This window comes from Chenopodium quinoa, unplaced genomic scaffold, assembly GCF_001683475.1.
Source record: "Chenopodium quinoa cultivar QQ74 unplaced genomic scaffold, ASM168347v1, whole genome shotgun sequence".
In the NCBI taxonomy this organism is placed as follows: Eukaryota; Viridiplantae; Streptophyta; class Magnoliopsida; order Caryophyllales; family Amaranthaceae; genus Chenopodium; species Chenopodium quinoa.
The window spans coordinates 1451809-1479315 of record NW_018742903.1 but is presented as its reverse complement, the minus strand read 5'-3'; the positions used below and the strand labels follow the sequence as shown (position 1 = coordinate 1479315).

Genomic DNA, 27507 nt, shown 5'->3' with positions numbered 1-27507 from the left:
AATGACACATTTGGTAAGCGGTCATAAATTACAGGAATAGTAATTAATTTGTTTGTATTTTCGCTAAAAACTTAGGTTCATTACCATGGAAATGTACCTCTAAACATTTATTTGTTTATTAATTTTCCATTACCTAATGGTGTTAAAAAATTTGCGAAAAAAGGTATTTGAGAGTGACTAGCATTACTATGGGCATTAGCATGAAACTTTTTCACAAATTTATTTTTAAAATCAATACCATTACCACTATTTATTACTAGCTACCAAACAAGCCGTCAAACCTTTCACTAGGACCATAGATCTGATGCTTGAGGTAACTTGTGAATTCGATGCAGCACACTCCAAGTTGTAGGTCTAAAGACACAGTTACCTTTTTAAACCTAGGTCCAACTACACCTTTCACAGAGATGTTACTGCTTTGTTACACTTGACAACTTCAATGAACACCCAGTTCATAAACAAAGAACTACCTCTCTCTCAAATGAATTGCATAGGAAACCACTCATCAGGATCACAAAAGACAGAAAATTTCCTCCGCATCCTTATCATCATCTTCAACTTTACTCAGATGAAAACACAAAAGAAGAATGAGATATATCACAACTGATTAGTAACTGTTCCCATTAGCAGAACATGAAGATAACACACTAGGGACTAACGACAAATACTAACAGAAAAACACATTTATATTTAGAAAAGTATACTAAGTGCACAAGGCATAAAATCAGAATCGAAATTGAACAAGAAAGCTGAAATTATTGCTTGAAGATATCAGCAAGATAGAGTACCAACGACCGCTTCCTGATGATGAGTTGCAGCAGGCTATGATTCCACCACCCTCCAATAGAAGTAGAATTACCTGAAATTGAGAGACAAAAGACCAACTTCAGGTCAGCGAGGGAAAAATACTCGCTGGTGACAGGAAGAGCCAATTCAGTCATCAAGGAGCTAGCATTGCTAACAACTGCGTGCCTCAATGAGATAGGGAGAGGTGGCAAAGGTTAAATGATTTTTGGAGTATATATAATTTTTGTCTGCTGCCTTTAATATGACAATTAAATCCTTCATTCCTTTATTTCTTTCAACTTTCAAAGGTTGTTAGTTGCAATCAGGAGGTGATTTGACAAAATTAGTATGGACATCATCAGAAAAGTGAAAATCCATAGGCCAAAACAGAAATGTTGGCTTCCTAACATTACATGGATTAATCATATTATTTCTATATGACATTATTGATTTTTGATGTATTATTGACTCCTAAATATATCATTCATTCTTTATGGTGCAACCCCAATCATAAAATTACAGATCCTTCTCTAAATCTATTTAAAACCAACGGATGAAGCGATGAACTCCTCCGCCTTTTGGGTTCAAATCCATTTCCTCAGAATAGCTAATGAGCCTCTAAACACTCAATTAGGAATATCTATTCTATCAAACAATGTGTTTCAAATGAATCTTACATAGTTACATGACATTCTATAAAAGTATAAATATAAATCATACACATATGACATATACATATATAGCCATTATGAGACCAGGTGAAGGGTAACTTGATATAATCTCAATGAATTGTTTTCTTTTTACTTTGTATGACACTATGAACTAATGTCAGCTCACAATTGGCATCAAGGTCCTGAAGCATCCAGATATAACGCCCCATATCAAGAATTAGTCTGACTAGTCACATATACCATTTTACTTACCTTATCTCTCTACCAGCTGGGGCTTGAGTCTCCTGCTCTAGAACTGCTGAAAGATTCATGATCTTCATCGGCATCTCATGGTTATGCCTTCCCTCATATGTTGTGATGAACGCTCTAGAATCGTCCAATGCTCTTTCTACATACTTCCGTACATTGCATTTGACACTGGTGCAGCGGTAGTAGCTTCTGTATAAAAAGAAAATATATAATAAAATTTAAGCTACTTTAAGATAGAACTATTTAAACCATTCTCCATTAATGGATGTTTCTCTACAAAATATGGTCACTTGTTCTTCTAATCATGATGCAGTTATTAATACCTCCATCTGAATTAGTTGTTAAATTATTGATTCAATAACTTTTTATTACTTTTTTATAGTGATAATAATTTTGAAGAAAGTAAGTCATCCCTCTATCTGAAAATATTAGTCACGTATACCTAGAAATATATAGTTTTCACATTTCATCAAAAGTAAGGGTTTGTAATTGGTCTTAAGCATAATACCATAACTAAGATTGAGTGATGAGGAGAGTATGGAATAATTTACTATAAAGGGTTTTGTAAGACTCTGTCATGTGCAAATTAATACTTAATAACAAGGGTTGGACTGAGGATAATGCAACTAGTCTTTTTGGATGGAGGAAGTGTCTTGCTAACTCTTGTTTGCAGTCATTGGCTCATTACGACAATACAGCCCAGTAGCAATCTAATGTACTTTGCAGGAGACAATTTTAAAACCTAACTACTAGAGTAAACGATTTAATTAAATGCAAATCTGAACAGTAAACCCCCCCCCCCTCTTCCCCTTCCCGCTTATAACCATTGAGTCCAAGCACAACATTTCTAAGTACATCATAACTACTAACCTGGGGTATGGACTCCCTTTCACTACCTTCTGCCCATATTTTCTCCAGCGAAAGCCATCGCCCATGATTTCAGGCTCGTTGATGTTATGCACCCAGATACAAGGCTCTTGTACACCTTCACCTGATTTTCCAGCTTCACTGTTTTGAACATCCTGTTTCCTAATACCAAAAAATAAGACATGTTCATGCTAACACTTAAAGAGAATTATGGAAACAAAGGAAACATGCATGAATCACCTATTACTGCCATTTAAATCACACCTTACCTTCTCTTGTTTTTTATTCTACCACCATTGGCCTTTAATCCCTTGGTCGATTCTTCACAACCCCCACCAAGTCCAGCTGAATCCACAACAGTCTTGTCACTAGGAATGTTCTTTTCTGCATCAACAGGATGGCATACTGGGGCAACAATTCCAGGAAACGTAGACTGCTTGGACAATTGCATTCCATTTTCATTACTCATCTGTCTCTCAAAACCTTCATTTTTCTCACAAACATTATCATGCAACTTGGGGTCACTAATATTGGGATCTTGATTAGTCCCAGCAAACAATTCCTGTCCATGTACTCCAGATGAGCTGCGCTTGGCATGATCTGGCTTCGGATGGTTATGCTCTCCTTTATAGACAATTTCTGTTATCTGCCCATCTAATGACCTCTCAATCTTTTTTTTCACTGGGCATTTCAGATGTGTACATTTATAATAACTTCTTGGATACTCACTACCCTTGACTTGTTTTTGGCCATATTTTCTCCAATTATACCCATCACAAGAGGGTCGATCAGCACCAGCTATCGAAGATGTCATCATTTGGGGCTCTCCCTCTACCATTTGTTGTGCCATTGAAGGAGACTTAGCTGATTCAGATAATCCAACTCGTGGCAGATTACTTGAATGCTGACTTGAGAATAAATGTAGCTTTTTCTGCCGTGCAGACACATCTACCTGAAATAATGTTTGTCGATGAGTAACACTGGAATTTTCCTGCTCCATAAGTAAGCCGAGAAACAAGAATAACAACTAACATTACAACTTAAGGAGTCTACAATATGTGAAACCTAAAACAATTAACATTTAACATTGATATCGATTGGATGAACTAACGTCAATACTAAGTATATCATGCCAAATTAACTGTTACTCTATCAGAGAAGTACCTCTGGTTTCAAAAAAAAAAAAAAAAAAAAAAAAAAAAAAAAAAAAAAAAAAAAAAAAAACAGAGAGAGAGAGAGAAGTACCTATTCCCCTAGTATGAATCTCACTAGTTACAATTACCTCTAAGGCTCTAATCCATAGAAGACTACTCGGGAGGCTGTGCTGATAGATCCATCAAATAAATATATTAAAAATGGTAGCAAGTACGAGATGTTATTACATATAATGTTTGCCAAAATACTCATAAATTGGGATGAGATCAGAATCCAACAAGATGAGAAAGCTTGATTTAGAGCCAACAAGGGGAACTGAGAGACAACATAATCAGCAGAATATCCCAAGGAAATGACTTCATGACCATTAGGACAATTAAATTGATCAATTTGAAATCCCCTTACAACTGTTTTCTCTATCCCTCCAGGATAAGAAATATATCCCCCACCCACCTGCCCTTCCTCCCCCCTCCCAGCTTCATCCTATCTTATCCTCCCCCTTTCTTCTTTCTTCCATAAATCCCATTAAACAACGTTGAAGGCTCGTGATTACTCATTAGTATGCATTAAGGCCAGAAAAGGTATAAATGAAGGTTAAAAGGTATGAAGGATTTATACTAACCATACTGAGCAAAATGGAAACAGTTGCCTTGGAGACAACCTTTGCTAGTGGTTTGAAGACGGTGGACCGATCAGGGACTCTGGATATGTTATCAGATGAAGAATAAGGAGCTCCTCTGGAAGTGTCCACCTGTGATAGAATGTGCACAAAGGTCAGAGTTTGCTGAAAAAGAAATTTTGTCCATGGGGTTGAGAATGAGACTTGCCTGAATTTCTTTGGCATGTGGAGACTGATTGATTGTGGACTTTACCCTCACTGTTTTGGGTTTAATAGCAGCAACTGCCATTTCAGAGATAGCATTCGTACGTGGTGGTGATGCATTGACAACACCAGAATGAAGTTTAGAGAAAGATCTAAAGCCAGTACAAGATGGCCTTGAAGCTACTGGCTTTGTTATGACTACTCGGTCTATCTCTTTTACCTCCATTCCCAACTATATACAGTAAAGTGACTACAGAAGTACAGACAGGCTACAAATTTGGACCTCCAGCTGAAGAATAGTTTGTGTATGCATCAGCAGCTTCATTTCAGTCAAGAGCTCAAGACAAGTCCATCAATGGTAAAGTTCATTCAAAATTTGCTGGTTCTGAATTCAGGGCTCCAAATAAACTCAGCATGTCTGTAGAATAGCATAGATGAGATATAGAGAAAATAGACACAATAATACTATCATCATTACATCAACATCATAAGTAGAAGAATAGTAAATCTATTATATGATAGGAATTGGAGTATTAGACAGGTATTGCAAAGACATGTTCCAGTAAAATTCTATATCATAAAAATCACAGCTGTTCATACATGTTGAATCTGATTTCTAAATCATAAAGAACCATGAGCTTGCCTACTCTTGTCATCTCAATATCTCATGACTCAATGAATATTGTGAGCTGAAACCCAAGTTAGCTGCAAGCTGAGATGGAGGTTTCGAACAAATAGAGGTTATTACTTATTAAGCTACTAATGAAGTAATAAGCACCTCATACCGGACGTACCAGTACATCAATTAACAATTTATTCTCTGCCTCAGGACTGGCTGAACTGAAATAACCTGAACTAAACTGGACATTTCATGTACTATTTTACTGAGCATGACTCAAACTGTGAATGAATCTAAACCAAATTAACCCGATTAGAACAATTTTCTTACCAGGTCTACAAATGGTAAAATTACACTCCATTCGCCTCTGAACCTACTGACAGTAAATCTAACTAATGGTCATTCAGAAGAAACTGGTTGTGGGGCATATTAGGACAATCGAAATCACCTCAATTTTAACAATTCCTTCTGCCAAAACTCAGCTGAGGTTGACTAAAACTAGCACAACACAACATTCTAACATAACCCTGATCAAAACTGGTACTCTCTCCGTTCCTTATTATTTGTTATAGATTCCGTAATTTCAAAATATTGAATTTTTATGATTTTTAATAATGCATACGGCGGATCTAGGTGGGTGCCTGGGTGGCACAGGCCCCACCAAAAATATTTAAGTTTTCCTTTTTTGGTTTAAAATTCAATTATGTTATGATATAAAAGACGTCTGTATAATTATTCACTAAGTGCCCTCCAGGCTTAGTATCCTAGATCCGCATATTGATGTTCAAATGTTAAACTGTGCAAATAGGCAAATGAAAGTATGAAACAAACAAAGAGAAACCGTAGTAGTATTACACTAGAAGAAATTCAAAAGATAATTAATTATAAACCAATAAATTCAAATCCCAAATGTCCTCCTACATTGATTACATTGTTGCACAAAACCCAATTTGTAAGTTCTGCTAATTCATCAAATAAGTCTAAATATGATAGAGGGGTAAACAAAATAACGATACCTTTTTGTTGGGAGTATGAATCAAAAGATTGTATTGCCCGTTTTCAGGGGCTGAATTGTATTCTGGGGATGTTTGAGCTTGAAAGCTTGAAGAGTTATAAGTAGAAGTACGAAATTGGAAAGAAGGCGCAGAAAAATGAAGATAAAAGAGGGAGAAGGTGAAGAAGATGGGGAGTTGATGATGATCTTCATGCTGGGTTTGGTGGTGCACTGTACTCCTCCAACTAACAGTCAACCTTCTACACGAGTTTTGACCTTTATAAAGTAAACCACAACTGTACCAAAATTAGTACTTCTTAGGGTGGAATTTCCTTACCTTTTTCCCGCTCTTCCAAATTGTCTAGTCCGTTAACATGGGCAAGATTGACCTGTGAGGGGTTTCGATCAGGTAGGACCCTTCATCTTACCTACCAACCAGGGCCGTCTTAATCATTTTGGGGGCCCTATTCTAAACTTTGAAATTGGGCCCTAATAAAAAAAATGCCGAAATTATCTCTATGACTCTATATATTATAATATTATAACAACATTTTTAAACGAAACACATACTCAAACTTTATTTAAATGATAAATAATATGCTTAATATCCTAATACAATCTCAATTATCAAAAATTTAAACTATTTAAATAGAGCTAATCTTCTAGCATTTTTTTGAAGCAAATTCATCAACCATGTCTTTATATTCCACCTTCTCCAAAAGATCATTTTCAATTGCGATTAATGCCAATCCATTAAGTCGTTCTTGTAACATGGTAGACCGCAAATAAGATTTCAACAACTTCAACTTTGAGAAACTTCTTTCTGCAGAAGCAACTGTTACAGGAATAGTCAATAAGATCCTGTATGCAATCATTGTATTAGGAAAACAATCTACGCCTTTCAAAAATTTTAATATATCAATAGCTCCCATTTTTTTTGCAGGCAAGATATCTCTTAATAACTTTAACTCCACATATAGTTCATGTCCATCAACATCAGATTGCTCATTATGTGTTAATGCTTGCTCAAAATGACTACAACTTGACTTCAAAGATATATCATCTAATGATTCTAACTTTTCAGAAGTAAACATGAAACCAAATATACTTTCATATTCTTAATATTGCTCAAATCTTTTATTAAGAGAAACAATAGCTTGGTCAACAAGGATAAGAAAAAAATTTACTCTAAAAGATTCTTCCCCTAATAACTCAACTGAAGGGGTATTTAAATTCTCATCGAATTGTTTTTTTCTTCGAATAACACGCCTTTGAGGAAATACTGGATCAATATTCATTTCATTAGCAATTTCTTTAGCATTATTCAAGGCAATATAAAATCCAGTATCTCTATATCCTTCAAAGTATGAAATCAACTCCTTTATTTTTTCCATAGCAACATCAATAACCATATTATTTGATTGCAAAAGCTTGCTAACCATATTAATCGCAGACAATACCTCAAACCATATAATTATTGACACTAAAAACTCAAAATCACCTAGCTCATTTGTTGCCAAGGATTTAGCTTCATTACATATTTTAGAGTCAGAATCCTTGTCTGACACTTCAAGCAAAGCTTCTCTAAAATCTGACATTTGACATTTTATAGCTTTGACACTATCTATATGACTCTCCCAACGAGTGGATGACAAAGATTTCAGAGTTAACAATTTTACATTATCTTTCAGAATTTGCCATCTCTTAGTAGATTTAGCAAAAATTGTATAAATACGTTGTACAACTCCAAAAAAATCTTTAGCTTTATTGCAAGAGTAAGCCATATCACACAATGTCAAATTAAGACTATGACAACCACAAGGAGTATAAAAGGCTCTCGAATTTATATCTAAAAGTTTCTTTTGTACACCTTGATGCCTTCCTTTCATATTTGACCCATTATCATAACCTTGTCCTCGTACATCAAATATGTCAAGATCAAGATTTTTCAATTCATTTTGTAAAACATCAAAAAGTCCTTGACCAGTTGTATCATTCACATTCAAGAATCCTAGAAAAGATTCTTCAATACTAACAGAATTTGTAGAGACATCCACATATCTTATTATTAAAGACATTTGTTCTTGGTGACTAATATCAGGAGTACAATCAAGTATCACAGAGAAATACTTTGCTTGTTTAATATTTTTTAAAATTTCAGATTTAATTGCAAAAGCAAGCAAAAGTATTAGCTCATTTTGGATGCTATGCCCAAGATAATGAAAGTGAATCTCATCATTTGTGATACGTTTAACATGCTCTTGCATAATTGGATCAAACTCGGCCAACATTTCAATCAAACCTAAAAAATTACCATTGCTATTTTGATACAATTTCTCATTAGAACCACGAAAAGCAAGGCTATGTTTAGCAAGGAATTTCACTATTGAAATAAGTCTGTTTAAAACATTTTTCCAGTGATCCTTTTCTTTCTCAATTAGTCTTTGAGCCGTTTTATCAATGGTTTCATTCTTTTGGAGCCTTAAACGCAACTCATACCAAGTAGACATATTCTTAACATGTTCAATACCCGTTTCATGCTCTTTAAGTCTCTCACCAATATGTGCCTAATCACTAAAACCATCATTAGCTAACTGTCCTCTACCAATTCCTTTTTTAAAAATTTTACAACAAAAACAAAATACTCTATCAAGTTCTTTTGAATAAACAAGCCAATCTCTATCACATTTCTCTCCATTAGATAAAACTCTAGTATATAAATTAGCCGTAAAGCGTCTAGAGAATTTATCTTTAGGACCCTTTACAATGGAATAATCTCTTTTAGGGCCTTTTGTCACTACTAAATCAATCATTTTCGATTCAAGAGCATCCTAATTTCTTGGATCAAATATATCAAAAGAATATTCATATTGGTCTGGTTGCTGTTCATTATAATTATCATTTTCCTCTCTATGAAACAAATTATCCAAATCCTCACCATCATCATCATTAACATCAACATATTGATCATCCACATTTTTATTTTCAGAGGCAGGCACATTAACATCAACACTTTGATTATCCGAATTAATATTTTCATTAACAACCATTTTTTCAAAAATTTCAGCATTAACATCAACAACATTTGGATTTTCATCTACAATTTGCGGTTTTTTTAATAAAAAATTGTCAAGAGCCCCGCTTTGAGATTGAGTTAACTCTTCCAATTTTTTCTTTTTCATACGTTTATCATAACCGGACAGATACTTTCTTTTAGGAGGCATAATTAAAATCTAAAAATAAAATAAAAATTGCAATAATATGTAGTAATTAAACAAATAGTCAAAAAATTAACAAAATTACAAAAAACAACAAATTATGCAATTTAATCTAATAAATAAAAATGCAAAAAATAGAAAAGGATTGAAACAACCTGGCTTGCGACAACTCTGTTAAATGGGCCGTCTTTGAATGACCTCTATAATTGATTAATTGCGCCTTGCCGGAACTCCATGAGGGACCATGACAATTGACAATTTGCCTCTTTCCTTTGCTCTTCTTGAGTTCTTGTTAACTACTTAACCACTTAACCCTTATACCCAATTTATTATTATCACTATAAAATTTAATTTTTTTTTTAATTCTCAAATCTGAAAAAGATAGGAGATTGAAACAAAATTTATAGAGGGCAACAAAATTAGCTGTTTGATAAACTAAAATTAAGGGGTTTAATTGTGGAAAAAACGAACTTAATTTCCCCATTGAAATCAATTTCTTCATACTTGTTGTAGTTGATAGAAGGTATAACATTTAATTTGGAAAATTTAAAATTTGGGGGAAAAACAAAAAATTGAATGAGAAAGTAGGAAAATTTTAGAGGAAGATTGAAGATTAGAAAGTAATAAAGTATTTAAGGAATTTAAGGAAAATTTTAGAGGAAGATTGAAGATTAGAAACTATTGCACTTCTTGGAATTGCAAGATTAATGGGATGAGGGAAAGTAATTAATTAGGAGGTATCTTGGAAGGTGAGAGTTTTAAGGAAATACTGGAAAAACAAGAAAGTAATACGGTGTGACAGGTAAATGAAATATGAAATTTTTTACAAATTTGTATTATTAGAGATGCAGAATTAATGGAGTAATTAGAGGAATTACAAACTTGGGAACATAAATGAAGGGAGCATGAATCTAGACTGTTTTGTTGTGAAAACCAGAGCATTAATGGAGTTGTTTGACGGCAAAGAGATAGGCGGAGAAAGAGATAGAGTTTTTTTTTTTTTTTTTTTTTTAATATGGGCTCCGATATTTTGGGCCTTTAAAATTTCAGAGGCCCTGTGCTAAGGGTCCGTTTACACAGGCCCTTAGCCGGCCCTGCTACCAACAAAAAAAAACAAAAAAAATGGACAATTCATTTTTTTTTTTAAAACAAAAAATGGACACGTTCGTTGTGCATATATAACTTTGATTTTGGTTTTTTTATTAACGATAAAAAAAAAAAAGATATTTTGGATTTTAATATCAGACAAAAGGCTGAAAATAGTTTTTAACACCCAAAAAAAAAAAATTTAACACGACATAAAAAATTAAAAATTTGAAGTTATCACCAAAATCTTGTTACTAGGACCCACTCCAACGGATAATTTGTTTAAATCACTCTATATATGCACGATTCTCCCCAATTATCCTCTTTTGTAACCAAATCTTTGTTTGAATTTAGTAGAATCAGATCGAATTGCATCCAAAAAACCAAAATTGCTGAAGCATTGTTTGATTTTTGAGAAGAGGAAGAGATTGAAGCTGCTGAAACAGGTATGTGTGTTCATACGATGACAACGAATTATGTATAATCAAATTGGGGAAATATAGTTCGTGTGTTTGGTAATTATGGTTTAAATTCATTACGTTTATTATTTTCAATTGTTTTGTACTCGAATTGATGGTTGGATTATGTTATGTATGCATGTAACTGGCTAGTTACAAAATTAGGATTCATCACAAATTGATATTGGGGATTTTCGTACTAGGTAATTAAAAATGAAAATTGTTGCTGACAATGTTAATTCGTTAGTGTACAAATCTATAAATGTGATTGTTGTTCTAAAATTGATGCAGATTATGTCGTTTATTAGCTCTTCCCCTTCTGAGGAAAAAAAAATGCAGTGTGGTGTGCCAATGGCCAAGCTCACTAGCTGGACAAGGGAGAATCCACGCAGGAAGTTCATATCTTCTAAGTTTTATGACCCAATCACAGAAACTAGGGGCTGCAAAGCTTTCGAATGGGTTGATCAACCTAATGGAACAAATTGGCAAACAGGGGTTATCAACAACCTGTTGTTGGATAAGAAGCTGCTAAAGGGTGAAGTTAATGAATTGAAAAGGGAAGTTGATGAAATCAGTGGCCAAAGGAGGTGCCTACTTAATGAAGTTGATAATTTGAAGAAGAGATGCAAGGGCTTGAACGCTGACAGGAAGAGAATGAACAGGGAGTGCAATGAAGGGAAGATGTCTTCAATCAACTGTTTTGGTTAGGTGGACATGGCCATTTGTATTGGTTTGTCAATGGGTGTAGTTATCCTAATGGTTAGGGGTGTTTAATAGTAAGTTTTATTAAGTAGTTATAATTTCTTTTAATGACTTGAAGTGTTATGAGTTTGGTTTTAGTGATATATATATGTATTTCAATCAACCTATTTATGACTTGTCTAAGTTGTTAAATTGAGAATGTTTAAACATTGGAAAGGATTTAAACATGTGAAACACTAAAATATGGGAAATATGTGAAACACTTGCATGTATTAAAGTTATAGGAATACATTGAAAATGGAACTAAGCACTCAACTATAGGTTGAACAAAGAAGCTTACTTGAAACTGTTTTAATGGCAATCAAAGCCATGCAAAAGCTACAATAATGTATCCAAATGTTCAAATGGCAATCAAAGCCATAGAAAAACTACCAAAATAGATTAAACAGACACAATGTTTTCTAAGCAGTCATGAGTACATCACTGAGTGAGGTTTAACTTGCTGAAGGTTTGCAGCTTGGCCCTTGTTACAACACCTGTTTGGAGTGGTTGTTGAACTGTGGGTGTTGCAGGCTGACTTGAGAAGCCTTTGTCTTTGTTTTTGATTGACTTGAGCTAGGCTGACTTGAGCTTGGGTGCCTTGACTGTAACTGTGCTTGCTTGCTTAATGGCAGACAACCTTCTTGTTCTTGAGGAAACTTTTTGTTTGCTATTCTGTTTTTTTCCTACCCTAATTACACTCTATGACAGAAATAAAAAGTTAGTGGAATAACATACATAAAGGTAAAACAAAGGGGGAGTTGGTAAAATGCTTGTGTTACCTTTTTTGCAGCTCTAATCTCTTTCTTCTTCCTCTCCTCCACCATCCAAGGAGTGTTCAGGGGGGGTCTGCCTGCTGACCTTGTCACATCTGTATCTGGTGCAGCAGGTTGCTTGCAAGTCTTGGCATAATGCCCAAATCCCCCACAGTGACTACATTGCTTCTTCCTCTATGTTGTGCTTGGTTGACCACCTGCAGTAGAACATTCTCTTGGCTCAAGCTTCCTTTTTTTGCTCTTTGGTCTCCCAGGTTGCACCTTAAAAAAGGAGGTTGTGGTTCCCTCATTTTGACTCTCTCCCAGTGCTTGGGACCAAGCATTGGTTGGACAACTGGTTCATAAGCAGCCCTGTATGTGTCCATGGTATAGTATGGGTCAACATATGCCTCAATGTCACCCCTCGTATTCAATATGCATGCATAAGCATGAACACAAGGAATGCTAGTGAGTTCCCAATGGTAACATGTGCAGGTTTCCTTCTCCAAATCAACTAACACTTGGTCATCCTTCAGCTGCACCTCAAATGTATTCCCTCTTGATGGTTGCACCACACAGGACCTAGCCACAAAGTCTATCCTTCCCAGAACATTTCCTCACATATGGCACTAAGTTGCTTGCAATTGTTTTTTAATCCTCCCACTTTTCATTATTCCTATTCATTATATACCTCCCCATCCATTCCATTTAGGTGAGGATAAGTTTATCTCTGGCAGGCCTAATTACTTCATTGAAAGTCTCACAAATGTTGTTCAACAACATGTTGGACTTACAGTTTGGTGTAAATGCATGTCTACACCAATGAATGGTTGGAATGTTGACTAAGTACTCATATTCCTCTTCACCAAGGAATTTGATAGACTCCATGGCCATTTCATACTTAAATTGATAATATGCAATGACATACCAGTTCAGGACAACATGTATAAAAGCTAGACATATATAACAGATCAAGATAATTAAGCATATAAAAGTATACCAATATTCAGGACAATTAAGCATATAAAAGCATAAATTAGCTCCTTGAAGCAAACCAATTAACTTACATAAGTGGTAGCCTTGGCTGCTCTTCAAAATAGCTCCTTGAAGGTTGATTCAACAAATTTGAGCTTGGAGTTAGCCCAAATATGTCTAACACAAAACCTTTGTTCTGCTTTGGGAACAACAACAGCCATTTATGTAATTAAACACTACCAAATGCAGACAAAAGTAAACTCATAAGCCAATCACATACATACACATGAAAACTTAAAAATTGAACCTAAATACTTAAGAGGGAAACAAAAGCATACCTTCTGCCTGTCAGACATGATGGTTAGCCCAGCTCCTTGATCATGTTTAAACATTGCCATAAGTGATTCCAGGAACCAACCCCAAGTTTCTTGGTTTCCTATCTCCACTGTAGCCCAAGCTAGAGAAAATAAGTTGTTATTCCCATCCTTAGCCACTGCCACCAGAATTTGCCCAGGATAGGCACCTTTGAGGTGACAACCATCCAACCTATTAGTGGCCTACAACCTTTTGAAAAACCATCTTTGAATGGCCTTAAACAAATGAACATTCTCATGAACAAGGGTGGCTCTGGCCTGTCAATACCATCAACAACAACATTGCATCTAGAACCAAGGTTATACTTCATCACAGCTTTCCCATAATCCCACACCCTTGCATACTGCTCCCTAGTTGAAACAAATATGATCAGTTTTTCCCTACACCTAGCTACCCATGCCTTAAAATAAGTCACTTCAATTCCTAAATCATTCAAAATCCTAGCCCTAATCTGCTTAATTCTCCAACCAGGGTTACTCCTAAACTCTTCTAGATACCTCTCTTCTATATATTCAACAGTAATCATCTTGTTCTTCTTCACTTTGAAGCAGGTATGTTTTAATTTCAAGCTTTTAATTTGCCAAGTTTGCTGCTTAACAAGTTTTGATGCAAACACCTTGAAATGACACTTTACTCCCCCCACACATGTACAAGCAGGCATTCTACAGGTGTACTATTGAACTCATAGTCACATCTATGCCTACATTGAATTGTAATCCTTGTACTGTCATTATGCAAGTAGTAGAACTCATACCTTTTTTGAATGGCATGAAGTCTTAAGGCCCTCCTTAAGACTGAAGCATTACTGAATTTCTGACTTAACTTCAACTGGATTGGGTTGTCAAAGTCCACAGCAGCATTAAACCATGGAGCAAAGTCCTCTTCCTCATCAGATCCACACAAACTCCTTGAATCATCTGAATCACCATCAGTCTCTAGCTCCACCTTCAATTTTCCAATATCCAAGTCATCCTTCAACTCTGACCTCTTATCTTTAACAACCCCCTCATCTATTTCACTCCCCAAACATTTCTTAAGGCTTTTGTTCACCTTGTCCAAGGTCTCCTTTGACCCTTTAATATACCATTCCTCATCCCCTTCATCATATTCTTCTTCACCAGGTTCCCAACCTGGTCCTCATCACTCAAATCTGAACTTGAATATCCAGATCCTTCACCTCCATCATCCTCCTCATCATCAAACCTCAATACTTTAGCCTTTGCTGAGGCTTTCCCTTTCAACTTAGCCTTTTCATTTGCAAAACTAGAAGCTCCTACTTTTGCAACCTTCTCTTTCTCTTTCTTTGTGACAAATATTTCCCTAGGTGGATTGTCCTCCCTTTGTTTAGTTTATGTCTTCTTAAACCTAGGGCTCTTCCTAACACTCACAATAGTTGAACTTTCTACCTTCTTGCCCTTTTTATTTGTCTTTGGTGGATTGGGTTGGGCCTCCTTTATGGGCTTACTAGGAGCTTGTGCTGTTACAAAAACTTCAACATACCCCTCTGCATCTACTTTCTCTAAAAGGCCCTTAACTTCTTCACTGCTAACTAGTTCCCTTTTCCCAGTGTTAAAGGTTTCCCCCTTTTGCCTATACCAACAGTTGTAATGCATAGGCACAGCCATATCATCATTAACAAATCCATGAATTGCAACTGTTCTAATTAAATGCACATCCAACTTAGAAACCTGAACTTTCCTGTACCAATAACACCAACCACCACACCAACACAGTGTAGGGTTTCGTAGTGACCCTCACTACGCGGAATGAAACCCGCCAAGACCCGCCCCCATAATACATGCAATTAACAAGAAAAACATAATTTAAAGCATAAGAAATGATAAAAGATTATACCTTTGACGCGTGCTTCGCTCAACTATGAGCTCTTACTTGAACCCCGATAGTGCGAGGTCTCTGACGGGATCGTACCCTCGAACCCGACCCGATCGTCCTAAGCCTCGAAGGTTAGTCAAGGCCCGGACAAAATAAACTAGAGTTTTATGAATTTCAAGGTATGCTCAACAATGGAGTTTTCTTTACTTTTCAACTCAAGTGTGTTCTTTCCCAAATACCCATGCCTTGGTATTTATAGGGAAATGAACCCTTGATTTTCATTCCCCAACCAATGTGGGAGAATGAGTTATTTTGATAATTAATTTAATACCAAATTAAATTAATAATCAAATCAATCACAATGCAACAAGTGTCAAGGGGAGAGAGAGAGAGTTAAGTGAGGACCAAGAGAAGGTGGGGGGACCATTGCCTTGCTCCCTAAGGCGTTGCCCAAGCCTTGGTCCCCACCCCTCACAAAACCGGCACAAGGCATTTGGGTGAGCTGGCTGCTTGCTTTGCTGGCCAGCTAGCACAGCCACCCTAGCATGCCCAGCTGGCACGCACAACACCATCACCCATCCCTCCCAGCACGCAAGCCACGCCTTGTGCTGGGCACTGCTTCCTGGCCATCGCACACACACACGCATACGCACAGGCATGCTAGCTTGTGCGTGGTGCTGCTGCCTACCCCTTCTCGCACATACTCGCATAGCCAGCATGCGTGCTGCTAGCGAGCCACGCATGTTGGCCCTTGCCTTGCCAGCCACACGCATAAGCATGCGAAGCTTGGTGTTGTAATGATGTGATGGCTTGCACGCATGCGCATACACGTATGGCCTAGCCATGGGGCAGTGCCATGCTTGTGGTGCGGTTGGTGCGGCAGCCCTAGGCACATGCACACGCACCAGTGCCTGGCACTGCGATGGTGCTGTGCTTGTGCGGTGGGATGTGCGAAGGTGCTGCCATGCCTTGCGAAGGCTGCGATGGGATGCCTCGTGCGCCTAACACTCATGCCTCGCCTAGCACACCATGGTGCGCCTAGCACACACATAGTGTGCCTAGGCTTGCGATGAGCTAGCCTAGCCTAGCACTTCACATGGCTAGGCCAATGTGATGCTACAGCTATGTTCGTACTTGTTGCTTATGATTTTGCGACGCTTGGCCTCGCCGCCCTAGGCTCGATATCCGACGTCTGTGTTCGTAAAACTCCGACGACTCATTAAATCGTTCGGATTAATTCGTCGTCTCGGATCGGTTGTTCGATTGGGTTTGACCCGAAGGGTTCAGTTAAGATTAAGCTGTAATATTAATCATACCTTTATATTACTGATCGGAAGCGGCCTCCACCTAGGCATTCTGATCACTTGACCTTACTGAAGAATTAGCTCTGTAATAATTCTGAACCCTCTATCAAAATAATACACTTGTTGGAAGGACACCATTCCTTTTAATCTCCCACTTGTCCTTCCGGACAAGTGTGCATACAGTGTATAGCCCATTTCCTATGTCGCTTAATGTCTCTTCGTGAACTATAAGGTAAGATTCATCGTCATCCTTATTACGTTCAGAAGTGTTTCTTGATCACCGAGTTCGACTGTCAATAAGCAGATGATTTCTAAAATCCATCTGAGCACGACCATGCATTTTCACAGTCTCGCTCTTCAAGCGGCCTTGTAAACAACAAAGACATATTCCCTATTGTTAATAGGGGGACATTCCCAGTCTTGCATTGTAAGTTTCTCTTACTAAGAGGACCTAATCTCCTGAGTGTTCCCGTTATGATCCCCAGTTACGGCAGAAGTTAGGCAACATCAAAGAGACTAGTACTCAAACAAGAAAACTTCACAATACTCATGGTCGAGGAAATAAGTTCCGATAGCTATAATGAGAAATGTACTTATGAAAATTTTGAATCTCTTAAAGTACTCTCATAGGTCGATCTAGTGCAGTTCCGAACTGGAACCCGTGTAAATGATTTATGACCATCATGTCCTTGCAGCACAAGAAATGGTGCTGTAAATCATACCACACACTAATCTCTGGTGGTCATCATTCGTCCATCATTTAGATGACCTCGAATAGGGATAATTTTCGATTTAAATATTCAATGTTCACTTTACAGGTGTTTCTTTATCCAAGACATGGTCTTGATACCCTGTTTTGAATATTTCCATAAATCGAATGGACTCATTATTTAATTCTAAACCACAATTAAATAGCAATGGAGTGAAAAATAATTTTGCATTAAAATTTTAATTACTCCATTAATGAATGGTTTCAATACAGTGTCTTACATTAAAATAACCAGTTTAATTAAAACACATGTACTAGGAATTTTAAAGCCAGTCTCCAACGTGCTTGATTCCCATTGCCTCAATGTGCTTATTGTGTTTCACTTGAGGCAGAGGTTTAGTCAAAGGATCAGCCACATTATCATCCGTGCCGATCTTGCAAATTCTGATTTCACCTTCGGATTTCCATTCCCTTATCATGTGAAATCGCCTTTGGACATGTTTGACCTTCTAGTGTTCTCTTGGCTCCCTGGCCTGAGCGATAGCTCCATTGTTGTCACAGTAGAGATCTATCGGACCCTTGATGGAGGGTACAACACCAAGTTCACTGATGAACTTGCGAATCCAAACAGCCTCCTTAGCGGCTTCTGAAGTAGCCAAGTATTCGGCTTCAGTTGTAGAATCTGCAGTGGTGCTCTGCTTGGCACTCTTCCAGCTAAATGCTCCTCCATTCAGACAAAATATGTACCCTGACTGTGACTTGAAGTCGTCTCTGTCAGTTTGAAAGCTAGTGTCGGTGTAACCTTCAACAACCAGGTCTTTATGACCACCATAAACCAGGAATTTATCCTTGTTCCTTTTCAGGTACTTCAGGATATTCTTGGCCGCAGTCCAATGCGCCTCTCTTGGGTTTGATTGGTATCGGCTCGTAGCGCTCAAGGCATACGATAGATCTGGCCTGGTACATATCATGGCATGCATGATCGACCCAATTAGCGAAGCATATGGAATCTGATCCATTCTCTCTCGCTCAACAGGTGTCTGTGGACATTGTTTCTTGCTAAGAGTTACGCCATGGGACATGGGTAGATGCCCTCTCTTGGCATTCTCCATGTGGAATCGTGCCAGTATCTTATCAATGTAAGTACTCTGGCTCAATCCAATCATCCTCTTAGATCTATCCCTGTAGATCTTGATGCCCAATATGTACTGTGCCTCTCCTAAGTCCTTCATTGAAAAGCACTTTCCCAACCAACCCTTTACGGACTCCAGTAATTTTGTGCTGTTTCCAATTAGCAGTATGTCATCGACATATAGGATTAGGAATGCGATGTCACTCCCACTGACCTTCTTGTATACACAAGATTCATCTAGATTCTTGATGAAACCAAACTTGCTTATAGCTTCATCAAATCGCAGATTCCAACTCCTGTTGGCTTGCTTTAGTCCATAAATGGACTTCTTAAGCTTGCAAACCTTTCTAGTGTTGCTCGGATCAACAAAACCTTCTGGCTGTGTCATGTACACAGTTTCTTCCAAAATTCCATTTAGGAAGGCGGATTTGACATCCATATGCCATATTTCATAATCGTAATATGTAGCAATCGCTAGAATAATCCGGACAGACTTTAGCATTGCAACCGGTGAAAAGGTTTCATCATAGTCAATCCCGTGGATTTGTCTATAACCTTTTGCCACCAGCCTAGCCTTGTATATCGATACATTTCCATCCTTGTCTGTCTTCAATTTGAAGATCCATTTGCAACCAATGGGTGTGTAACCCTCGGGCAAATTCACCGAGTCCCAAACTTGATTTTCAGACATGGAGTCCATCTCGGATTTCATGGCCTTTTGCCATTTAGCAGAGTCGGGGCTCATCATAGCTTGTTTGTAAGTCGGTGGCTCATCGCCATCCATAACTAGGATGTCCTGATCATCAGTTAAGACAGTACCGAGGTATCTATCTGGTTGAGATCTTTGCCGTTGTGACCTACGAAGGGTAATGGGTTGAGCATTTACATTGTCTGTTTGATTCTGACCAATCTTCTCAGCTGCTTCCAAAGCACGTAGATTGTCAGTTTTATCAGGTTGACATTGTTGCTCGTCCTCTCGAACTTTGTCGAGTTCAATTTTCCTCCCACTTTTCATTTTGGAAAGGTGTTCCTTCTCCAAAAAGACACCATCACGAGCAATAAACACTTTGTTCTCGGATTTATTGTAGAAGTAATACCTTTTGATTTCTTTTGGATACCCCACAAAGAAACGCTTGTCTGATTTGGGGTGAAGTTTGTCCGAAATTAGTCGTTTGACATATGCTTCGCATCCCCAAATCTTAAGAAAAGACAACCTAGGAGGTTTCTTAGTCCATAATTCATATGGAGTCTTTTCAACAGCTTTTGACGGAGCTCGGTTCAGTGTTAGTGCCGCAGTTTGTAGCGCATGTCCCCAGAAATAGATAGGAAGTTCACTAAGACCCATCATTGATCGAACCATGTCTAACAAGGTTCGATAACTCCGTTCGGATACTTCGTTCCATTGAGGAGTTCCAGGGGGTGTCAACTATAAAAGAATACCATTTTCTTTCAAGTGATCGTCGAATTCATGGCTCAAATATTCGTCACCTCGATCCGATCGAAGTGCTTTAATTTTCTTGCCAAGTTGATTTTCAACTTCTTTCTGAATTCTTTGAATTTCTTAAAAGATTCAGATTTATTCGACATTAAGTAGATATAGCCATATCTACTAATGTTTGTTAACGAAGTTGAATTCTTAGTGGTCTTAGTTAGCGGTATCAACTCTTGTCTAATCATATGTAAAACATGCAATTTCCATTGAACATATATTTGCAAGACAATTTTGAAACAACTATTGTCAAAGTCTTACATTCAAAATAACTAGGTGTCCAACACCATAGATCATAGTATGTTCAAAAGCATGATTAAACTAACATTAGTTTGATTACATGTCATGGACAAAACAATGCATGCAAGCACGACCGAAAAACCATCTTCGTCGTCTACTTGTCCTTGCACCAACACTTGATAAGATTCTCACTTGGTCCCTGAAAAGGCAACATAAAGTGAGTCATACTTGGTATCCAATACCTATGATAAGCTTAATTCACAAGTGTTTAGGAAGATACCTGAGGAAGTCAGAATATTCCCCTCTTCCTGGAAGAGCTTGCATTCTCTCTTGTAGTGGCCTTGCATGCCACAATAGAAGAAACGCATCTTTGCCTTGACCTTGAAATCCCTCCTCCTTGATAGTATTTTGGTTGCCCCAAATGAATTGGCTCGGTGAAGTAGCTCCACCACACTCTTCAAAGAATACGTCTCCTTTCTTTCAGAAATATATGCTCTTAGTGCATCATATCATGAGTGGAGTGAAGAGAGCATAATATGACCAGCCATTCCATCCTCTAATGGGATTCCGAGGAGTTCCATGTGCTTGAAGAGCCTAGTCATTCTTGCCACATGGGGTCGGAGGGGCATACCCGGTCTCAACTTGGTGTTGCATACCATAGACCAAAGATGGTACCTCTCTTTAGCAAGACAACCTTGATCTAATGGCTTCACATTCATGTCTGTAAGTGACCTAGTCACCTCAAACAAGAGTCCATCATTGTTGTCGTTGAAACTCTTAGAGAATCTCACACCGACAACATCCCTTAGTCCTCCAAGGAATAAGTCCGGAAAAGAGAATGGAAGTTTTTCTTTCCATTCTTCCGGGATGGAGTTAGCCATGAGTTGTGACACTAATTTGCAATCATTGGACCATGCACAATAAGTTTCGTCACTCAAGTCTTTCTTGGTACAGAGGGTTGGGAGGGAAGTATCCAGAACATACTCCTAGGAACAGCTCCGGAGAGTTTTCCTGAGTTCTTCTTCCCATTCTTCAAGGTTTGTCAAGTTAAGCTTGATAGCCAACTTATCGGGGAGATCCGGGCACATTTGGTTGTTTTTTGAGTTACTTGCAGACATTGTTCTACAATTGAAAGAATTTGAAATGAAAAACCATCCATAAACCAATAAGTTAAAAGCGTTCATGCATGTTTTCAATCTTATTGAGCATTTTATCCACGCATTGATAAATTTGTCCCTTTTGGGTGAGAATAAAATGATTCCGAGATCCCAAAGATCAAGAAATGGTTAAGCATGCTTTGGCTTGTCTTAATCATTAAATATCTTAAGGTAAGCAATCCAATAGCTAATAGCTCTAAGCTATTCTCGGTTTGATAAAATGTCGCATCTAATGCATTCTTGACGTTTTATTTCTTTTGCCACGACATCTAAGGACTCCTTACTGATATCGTTGAGCTTAACCAAGACAACTTGTATACCTAGTATACCTTACGTTCCTAGGGAAGTAGTGATGCCTCGCTTTGGCGTAGCCCATCACATACGCGCATTAGTTCGGTAAGTGTTGTTCTTGGAACGGCAAATTTTAGCTCAATATTATTAAGGGACCTAGGGTTTCTATGTTGGTTGATTTAAGTGAACTTAACTAATCGTCGCAACATATGAAATCCTAGACATGCATCTAACATTCATATATAACAATAATATATATAAAGCATAAATTGATGCATTTGGCAACTAGCATGACCCCTTGAAATCTTCAAATCTTCAAGGGTCTTTATTTTTGGCTCGTCTTCATCGAAACGCCGTCTTGAGACATCTTTGCCAAAATAAAATAACTAGCTACTACGACTAAGATTAATCTAAAGTACAAATATACTTAACGGTTCGCAGACCGTATTTAGATTTACAAAAATACATAACGGAACGCAGTCCGTATTTTCTATCCTAGTCGGGTCCTACTAGTCGCCTTTTTCAATAACCTGTTTTGAAAACAATCTTTCATTCACCCATTCACTATTTATGAATGGCCCATGCATATTACGAAATACATAATTAAACACGCAAAACTAGTAACTAACTTAGGTGGTTAATCCGATTAACGCGCCTAATTAAAACTAGTCAAAGTTGTTTAATCCATTATTTCTAAAATGCAAAAAGCTCACGTAATTAACTAAACTCCCACTAAATTCCGCATCCATACTTAATCAATCTGATTAATTAAGTTGGCATAACCCATAAATTGTCAAAATTTTGCAAAAACCGATAAATCGAGGTTTCAACCTCGTTAAAGTAATTACATAAATATTTTAAAACGGCAAAAATTGCAAAATACATAGCCCAAAAATTAAGCAACGTAGCCACAACCAAGCATGGTGCATTGTGCACCATGGCTGCTAGACAGTAGTGGGCTGGCTAGCTGGGGCTTGCTGCCTCGCTGCCCAGCAGCAGCACAAGCACGCCAGCAGCCTACGCTATACACGCACCAGCAGCATCAAGGCCTGTGCTGGCGCTTGGTGCTAGCATGCTGCGCCCAGCACAACACACTACGCTGGCCAGTACCAGCTGCTTGCTGCGCATGCTAGCTCGCATGCTAGCGCCTGCCAGCAAGTGGGGGGTTGGCTGGTGCTTGCTACCACGCTGCCTAGCAGCATCCCAAGCAACCAGCAGCCAATGCCACTACCCAAGCCCAGCGCCTTAGCACCCCTCACCACACAGCCACGCACCATTGATGCTCAGCCCATGCGCGCACCATAGGCAGCCTACATGTGGGCTGCTAGGCAGCCCGACTAGCCTTGGTGACGCTTGCGGTTTTGCATCGATTTGCGTGCATTTTACTCGATTTTGATCCCGAGTTATGTGTGGCATAAATTAATTCTAAATTTTATTTTAGAATCAATTTGAGGAAAAATTAAAATAAAATAAGTGTAAATTAAATTCAATTTTAGTGGTGCATAAGAGCACTCCCAGCAGTGAGTGAAAAAGCCCTCACGAGTAAAAGTTAAGGTGTAAAAAAAAACCGAACACCACATCAATGAGAGGAATTGCTCTCATGGTTGAGGGGATTGAAAAAACGCTCAAGAGATGAGGAGAAATAAGGATGAACTTGTGGGACCCCCGTAAAACTGACGCCAACATTAGTGGATTGTTGAGATTGCAGCCAAAACGCGTTATTTTGTGCTTGCTGAGGCCAAAATGACGACATTTTGGTTGGAATCTCAGAAAAAAAAAAAATTAATTTGCTGGCAACTGACGCGCGTCAGGTCAGCCTATGGGGAAGCGACACGCGTCGCAGAAAATTCCCCTTTTTGCAACGGTAATAATATTTAGAACTGTAATATTGCCATTATAAAAATTTTAAAAAAAAAATTCACCAACGGCTATAAAATTTTTTCCTCTATAAATAGAGATGCATTTTGATATATTTTGATATAATTTCAAAAACCTAAAAAATCTCTTATATTCACTAATTTCCCAATCCTCAATTCTTCTTCTTCTTCTTATTATTAATTACGGTTTTCTTTTAAAAAAAATTACTGTTATAATAATAATAATAATAATAATAATAATAATAATAATAATAATAATAATAATAATTACTGTTATTATTATTATTATTATTGTTGTTATTATTACTTTTATTATTATTATTATTGTTGTTGTTGTTGTTTTCATTTTTTGAAAATATAATATTTTATTGTTTTTTTAGTAATTGTTGAATTTCTTACAAATTATTGTTTAAAGCTTTATTACTTTACTACTTTATCATCTTATGGATCCTAACAACCCTGATTTTTCTAATCATTTCTCTTATTTGGGTGATGATTTTGTCACTAATCCTCGATTTCAGCTGTTCCTACAAAGGCTTGGAAACACTTCTTTGCAAAATTCACCACAACAAACACCTCATCAAACTCCTTTAGAAAACACTGCCTATGCACCACATTCACCTCTTGTTTATCAAGGGAGCAATTCTGAATTTGATGATGAAATTGAAGAAACTGTTCCAGACACTCCTCAATACTCTCCACCTCCTCCAAGAGTGTCTGTGAATCAAAACCAACCACTTACAAAAGGAAGTCGAATGTGGTCTGTTGCGGAGGATGAAGCTCTAATTGGTTTGTATCTTTAATTCAGTGAAGATGCAATTGTTGGTACAAACCAAAAAGCAGCTGCGCTATGGCGAAAAATATCTACAGCATATGATCAAGCGCAGGCTGAGAAACCCCACATCCTACCGCCAAGACCTTTGAGGAGTTTGGAAAGCCGTTGGAGAAGGATGGAAACTGATTTAATACAATGGAGTAGTTGCTATGACGAAGCTGGAAGGGCAACTGGAAGTGGTTACAACGAAGTAGACTGAATTAATAATGCGAGTAAGTTATTCTATATTTCCTCCAAGCCTACTCCACATAATTTTAATTGTCACCATGGTTGGGAAATGGTTAAAAATGACCCGAAGTGGAGGACAAAACTGAGGTGGGCGTTGTCAAGAGAGGAAAGATTAGCTTGCGGTGATGCTGTCGAAGATGACAGTAGTGGAAGTGAAAAGCGGTGTAGAACCGAAGATGAAGATGTTGTTCCCGTTACCGGTTTCAGTTCTGAGTTAAAAAGGCAAAGTCCAGGCGTAATAAGGGAAAAGGAGTGGCTTTTGAAGTCTCAAACATTAGTGAGCAAATGCAGTAGAATAATGCAAGTAGGGAAATTGAGGCACAAATGCGGTTGAAGAAGTTGGATTTCGACATGGAAAGGGAAAAAAGGAAGCAAAAACAAGTAGAGCTTCACCAAAAACAAGTCGAAATTCAAGAGAGAAGGCTCAACTATGAAATGCTGCAAGATCTAATGGCAAAGGGACCGGACCTAACTCCTGATGAAGAGGCTTACAAGGAAGAATTACGTGCACTACTCTATGGTAGAAGGAACATGTAATAATGATCAGCTTAATGTGTTTGCTACTGTTTTATTTAATTAATGTTCAATGTAGTCCTTTTTATTTTAATTAATGTTAAGATGTACTCCTTTTTATTTACATTAATGTGAAATGAATTATGTTTTTTATAACATTAATTATGTAGTAAATTATTTACTTTATGAATTTTTTTTTAAATAATAATCACATGTACTGGTTAATGACAAATATACAACTGAACACAAGTAATGATAATGATATAGATTATTGAAGAGTCAAATTTACTGTTCAAGTGTCATAGATCACATGCATCAATAATTCAATTGCAATTCAGCGTGCAATGACACATCAATTTCATTGCAAAGATTGCATTGAAGTGTCATATGGACTATATATACATGCATGACACATCAATTATATTGCAGAGATTGCAATGATACATAAATTTCAATTCAGAGTTACTCACATGCAAAATCAGAGTAACTCACATGCAATGATAGTCACTTGGACTATATATACATGCATGTGTTATTCAGAATGGAAAGAATCCTAAACAAACCAACTATCAAACCATAACGAAAACATGTCTTTCATTTCCTCCACCTCAAGCTCTAGTTCTTCTGATTTCTCAAATACCGTTGAATTTGATCGGTTAGTTGATGATTATGCTGCTAACCACCTACCTCATATTTTAATTCCCCAACACTCATCACAAGAATCCCAGCTTAATAATGATATAGAAAATGCCCCGAAGCCTAAAAGGGATAGGGAAAGAGAAAAAGGGCATGTGCAACTATATAACGATTATTTTGCGAGTAATGCAGTGTATAACGACAACCAATTCCGCCGTAGATTTTGTATGCGAAGATCTTTGTTCTGTCGCATTATGAAGAAGGTGGTTGAAGGGGATCAATTCTTCCAACAACGTCGGAATGCAGCTGGAAAGCTTGGTTTATCACCGTTGCAAAAATGCACCGCAACAATAAGAATGTTAGCGTATGGCGTATCCCCCGATGTCGTGGATGAATATCTACGTATCGGCCAAACAACCTCAAGAAATGCATTGCAACATTTTTGTCAGGGGGTTATTTCACAATTTGAAAGTGAATATCTACGTAAACCTACAGATGAAGATCTAAGGAGAATCCTTCACCAAAATGAATTGCGTGGGTTTCCAGGCATGATTGGTAGTATAGACTGCATGCATTGGGAGTGGAAGAATTGTCCTACGGCTTGGAAAGCACAATATGCTGGTCGTAGCAAAACTGCAACCCTCATTCTTGAAGCCGTTGCTGATCAGGATTTATGGATTTGGCATGCGTTCTTTGGAATGCCTGGCTCATGTAATGATCTTAATGTCCTTTACCGTTCAACGGTGTTTGATGATGTTTTACAAGGTCGTGCACCACCAATAAATTTTTGGGTAAACGAACATCAATATGAGTTGGCCTACTACTTGGCAGATGGGATTTACCCGAGATGGCCAACTTTTATACAAGGTATAACACATCCTCAAGTTCAAAAGACAAGTTGTTTGCTGATCAACAAGCAGTAGTTCGGAAAGACGTTGAACGGGCTTTCGGAGTTTTACTAGCCAGGTTTGCTATACTACAACAACCAGCACTTGCATACGACGAAGATATTCTTTGTGACATTATGAAAGCCTGTATAATAATGCACAACATGATCGTCGAGGATGAACGACACAACTACACACGTGCAGATGTTTTGAGACGATACTACGAAGAAGATCGACCACAACGTACAGCAGCGCGGCCAGGACCGAGCACAAGTGCCACAGTGAATAACAACGAGCCATTTGAATTCAACGTCGGGCGGCAACCAAACATTGATTTCAACGCGTACTTTCAAAGGAGGATTGCCCTTCGTGATAGAGAAATTCATTCGTCTCTCAAACAAGATTTAGTAGAACACATATGGCAGAACTTTCGTCATAACACAGCCGAATAAGCAAATTTGTAGTTTGTAATCGTATCGTTTTTAGGTTTTAATACTCGTGTTCGTGTATTAGTTTAGGTCAAACCGCTTTTTTTAAGTTCGTAACCGTACTGTTTATTATTATCCGATGTATTTGTATTGTCGTTTATGTGTTCATTTCAAAA

The 27507-nt window shown here is 37.7% G+C and overlaps 3 protein-coding genes and 1 pseudogene across 4 annotated transcripts; 1 reads left to right on the top strand and 3 right to left on the bottom strand.

Annotated features, from left to right (window-relative positions):
• Window positions 1-528: 528 nt before the first annotated feature.
• On the bottom strand, window positions 529-10784 carry LOC110727210 (WRKY transcription factor 44-like). 2 transcript variants are annotated; one of them, XM_021906776.1, is made up of 7 exons: window positions 6187-10784; window positions 4556-4969; window positions 4351-4479; window positions 2843-3525; window positions 2577-2735; window positions 1710-1895; window positions 529-859 (listed from the first exon to the last, which is right to left on the bottom strand). In XM_021906776.1, the coding sequence occupies exons 2-7, from the start codon at window positions 4775-4777 to the stop codon at window positions 856-858; spliced, it is 1383 nt and encodes a 460-aa protein (XP_021762468.1). In that variant the 5' UTR covers window positions 4778-4969; window positions 6187-10784; the 3' UTR covers window positions 529-855. The 2 variants fall into 2 exon arrangements, with proteins under 2 accessions (XP_021762468.1, XP_021762469.1); XM_021906777.1 differs by having other exon boundaries at window positions 6502-10784.
• On the bottom strand, window positions 6813-8977 carry LOC110727267 (annotated as a pseudogene).
• LOC110727266 lies at window positions 8996-9388 on the bottom strand. Its single transcript, XM_021906834.1, has one exon. The coding sequence runs from the start codon at window positions 9386-9388 to the stop codon at window positions 8996-8998; it is 393 nt and encodes a 130-aa protein (XP_021762526.1).
• A 15183-nt stretch (window positions 10785-25967) lies between the features above and the next one.
• Window positions 25968-27355, top strand: LOC110727265 (putative nuclease HARBI1). Its single transcript, XM_021906833.1, has 2 exons — window positions 25968-26761; window positions 26848-27355. The coding sequence occupies exons 1-2, from the start codon at window positions 25968-25970 to the stop codon at window positions 27353-27355; spliced, it is 1302 nt and encodes a 433-aa protein (XP_021762525.1).
• Window positions 27356-27507: the final 152 nt, after the last annotated feature.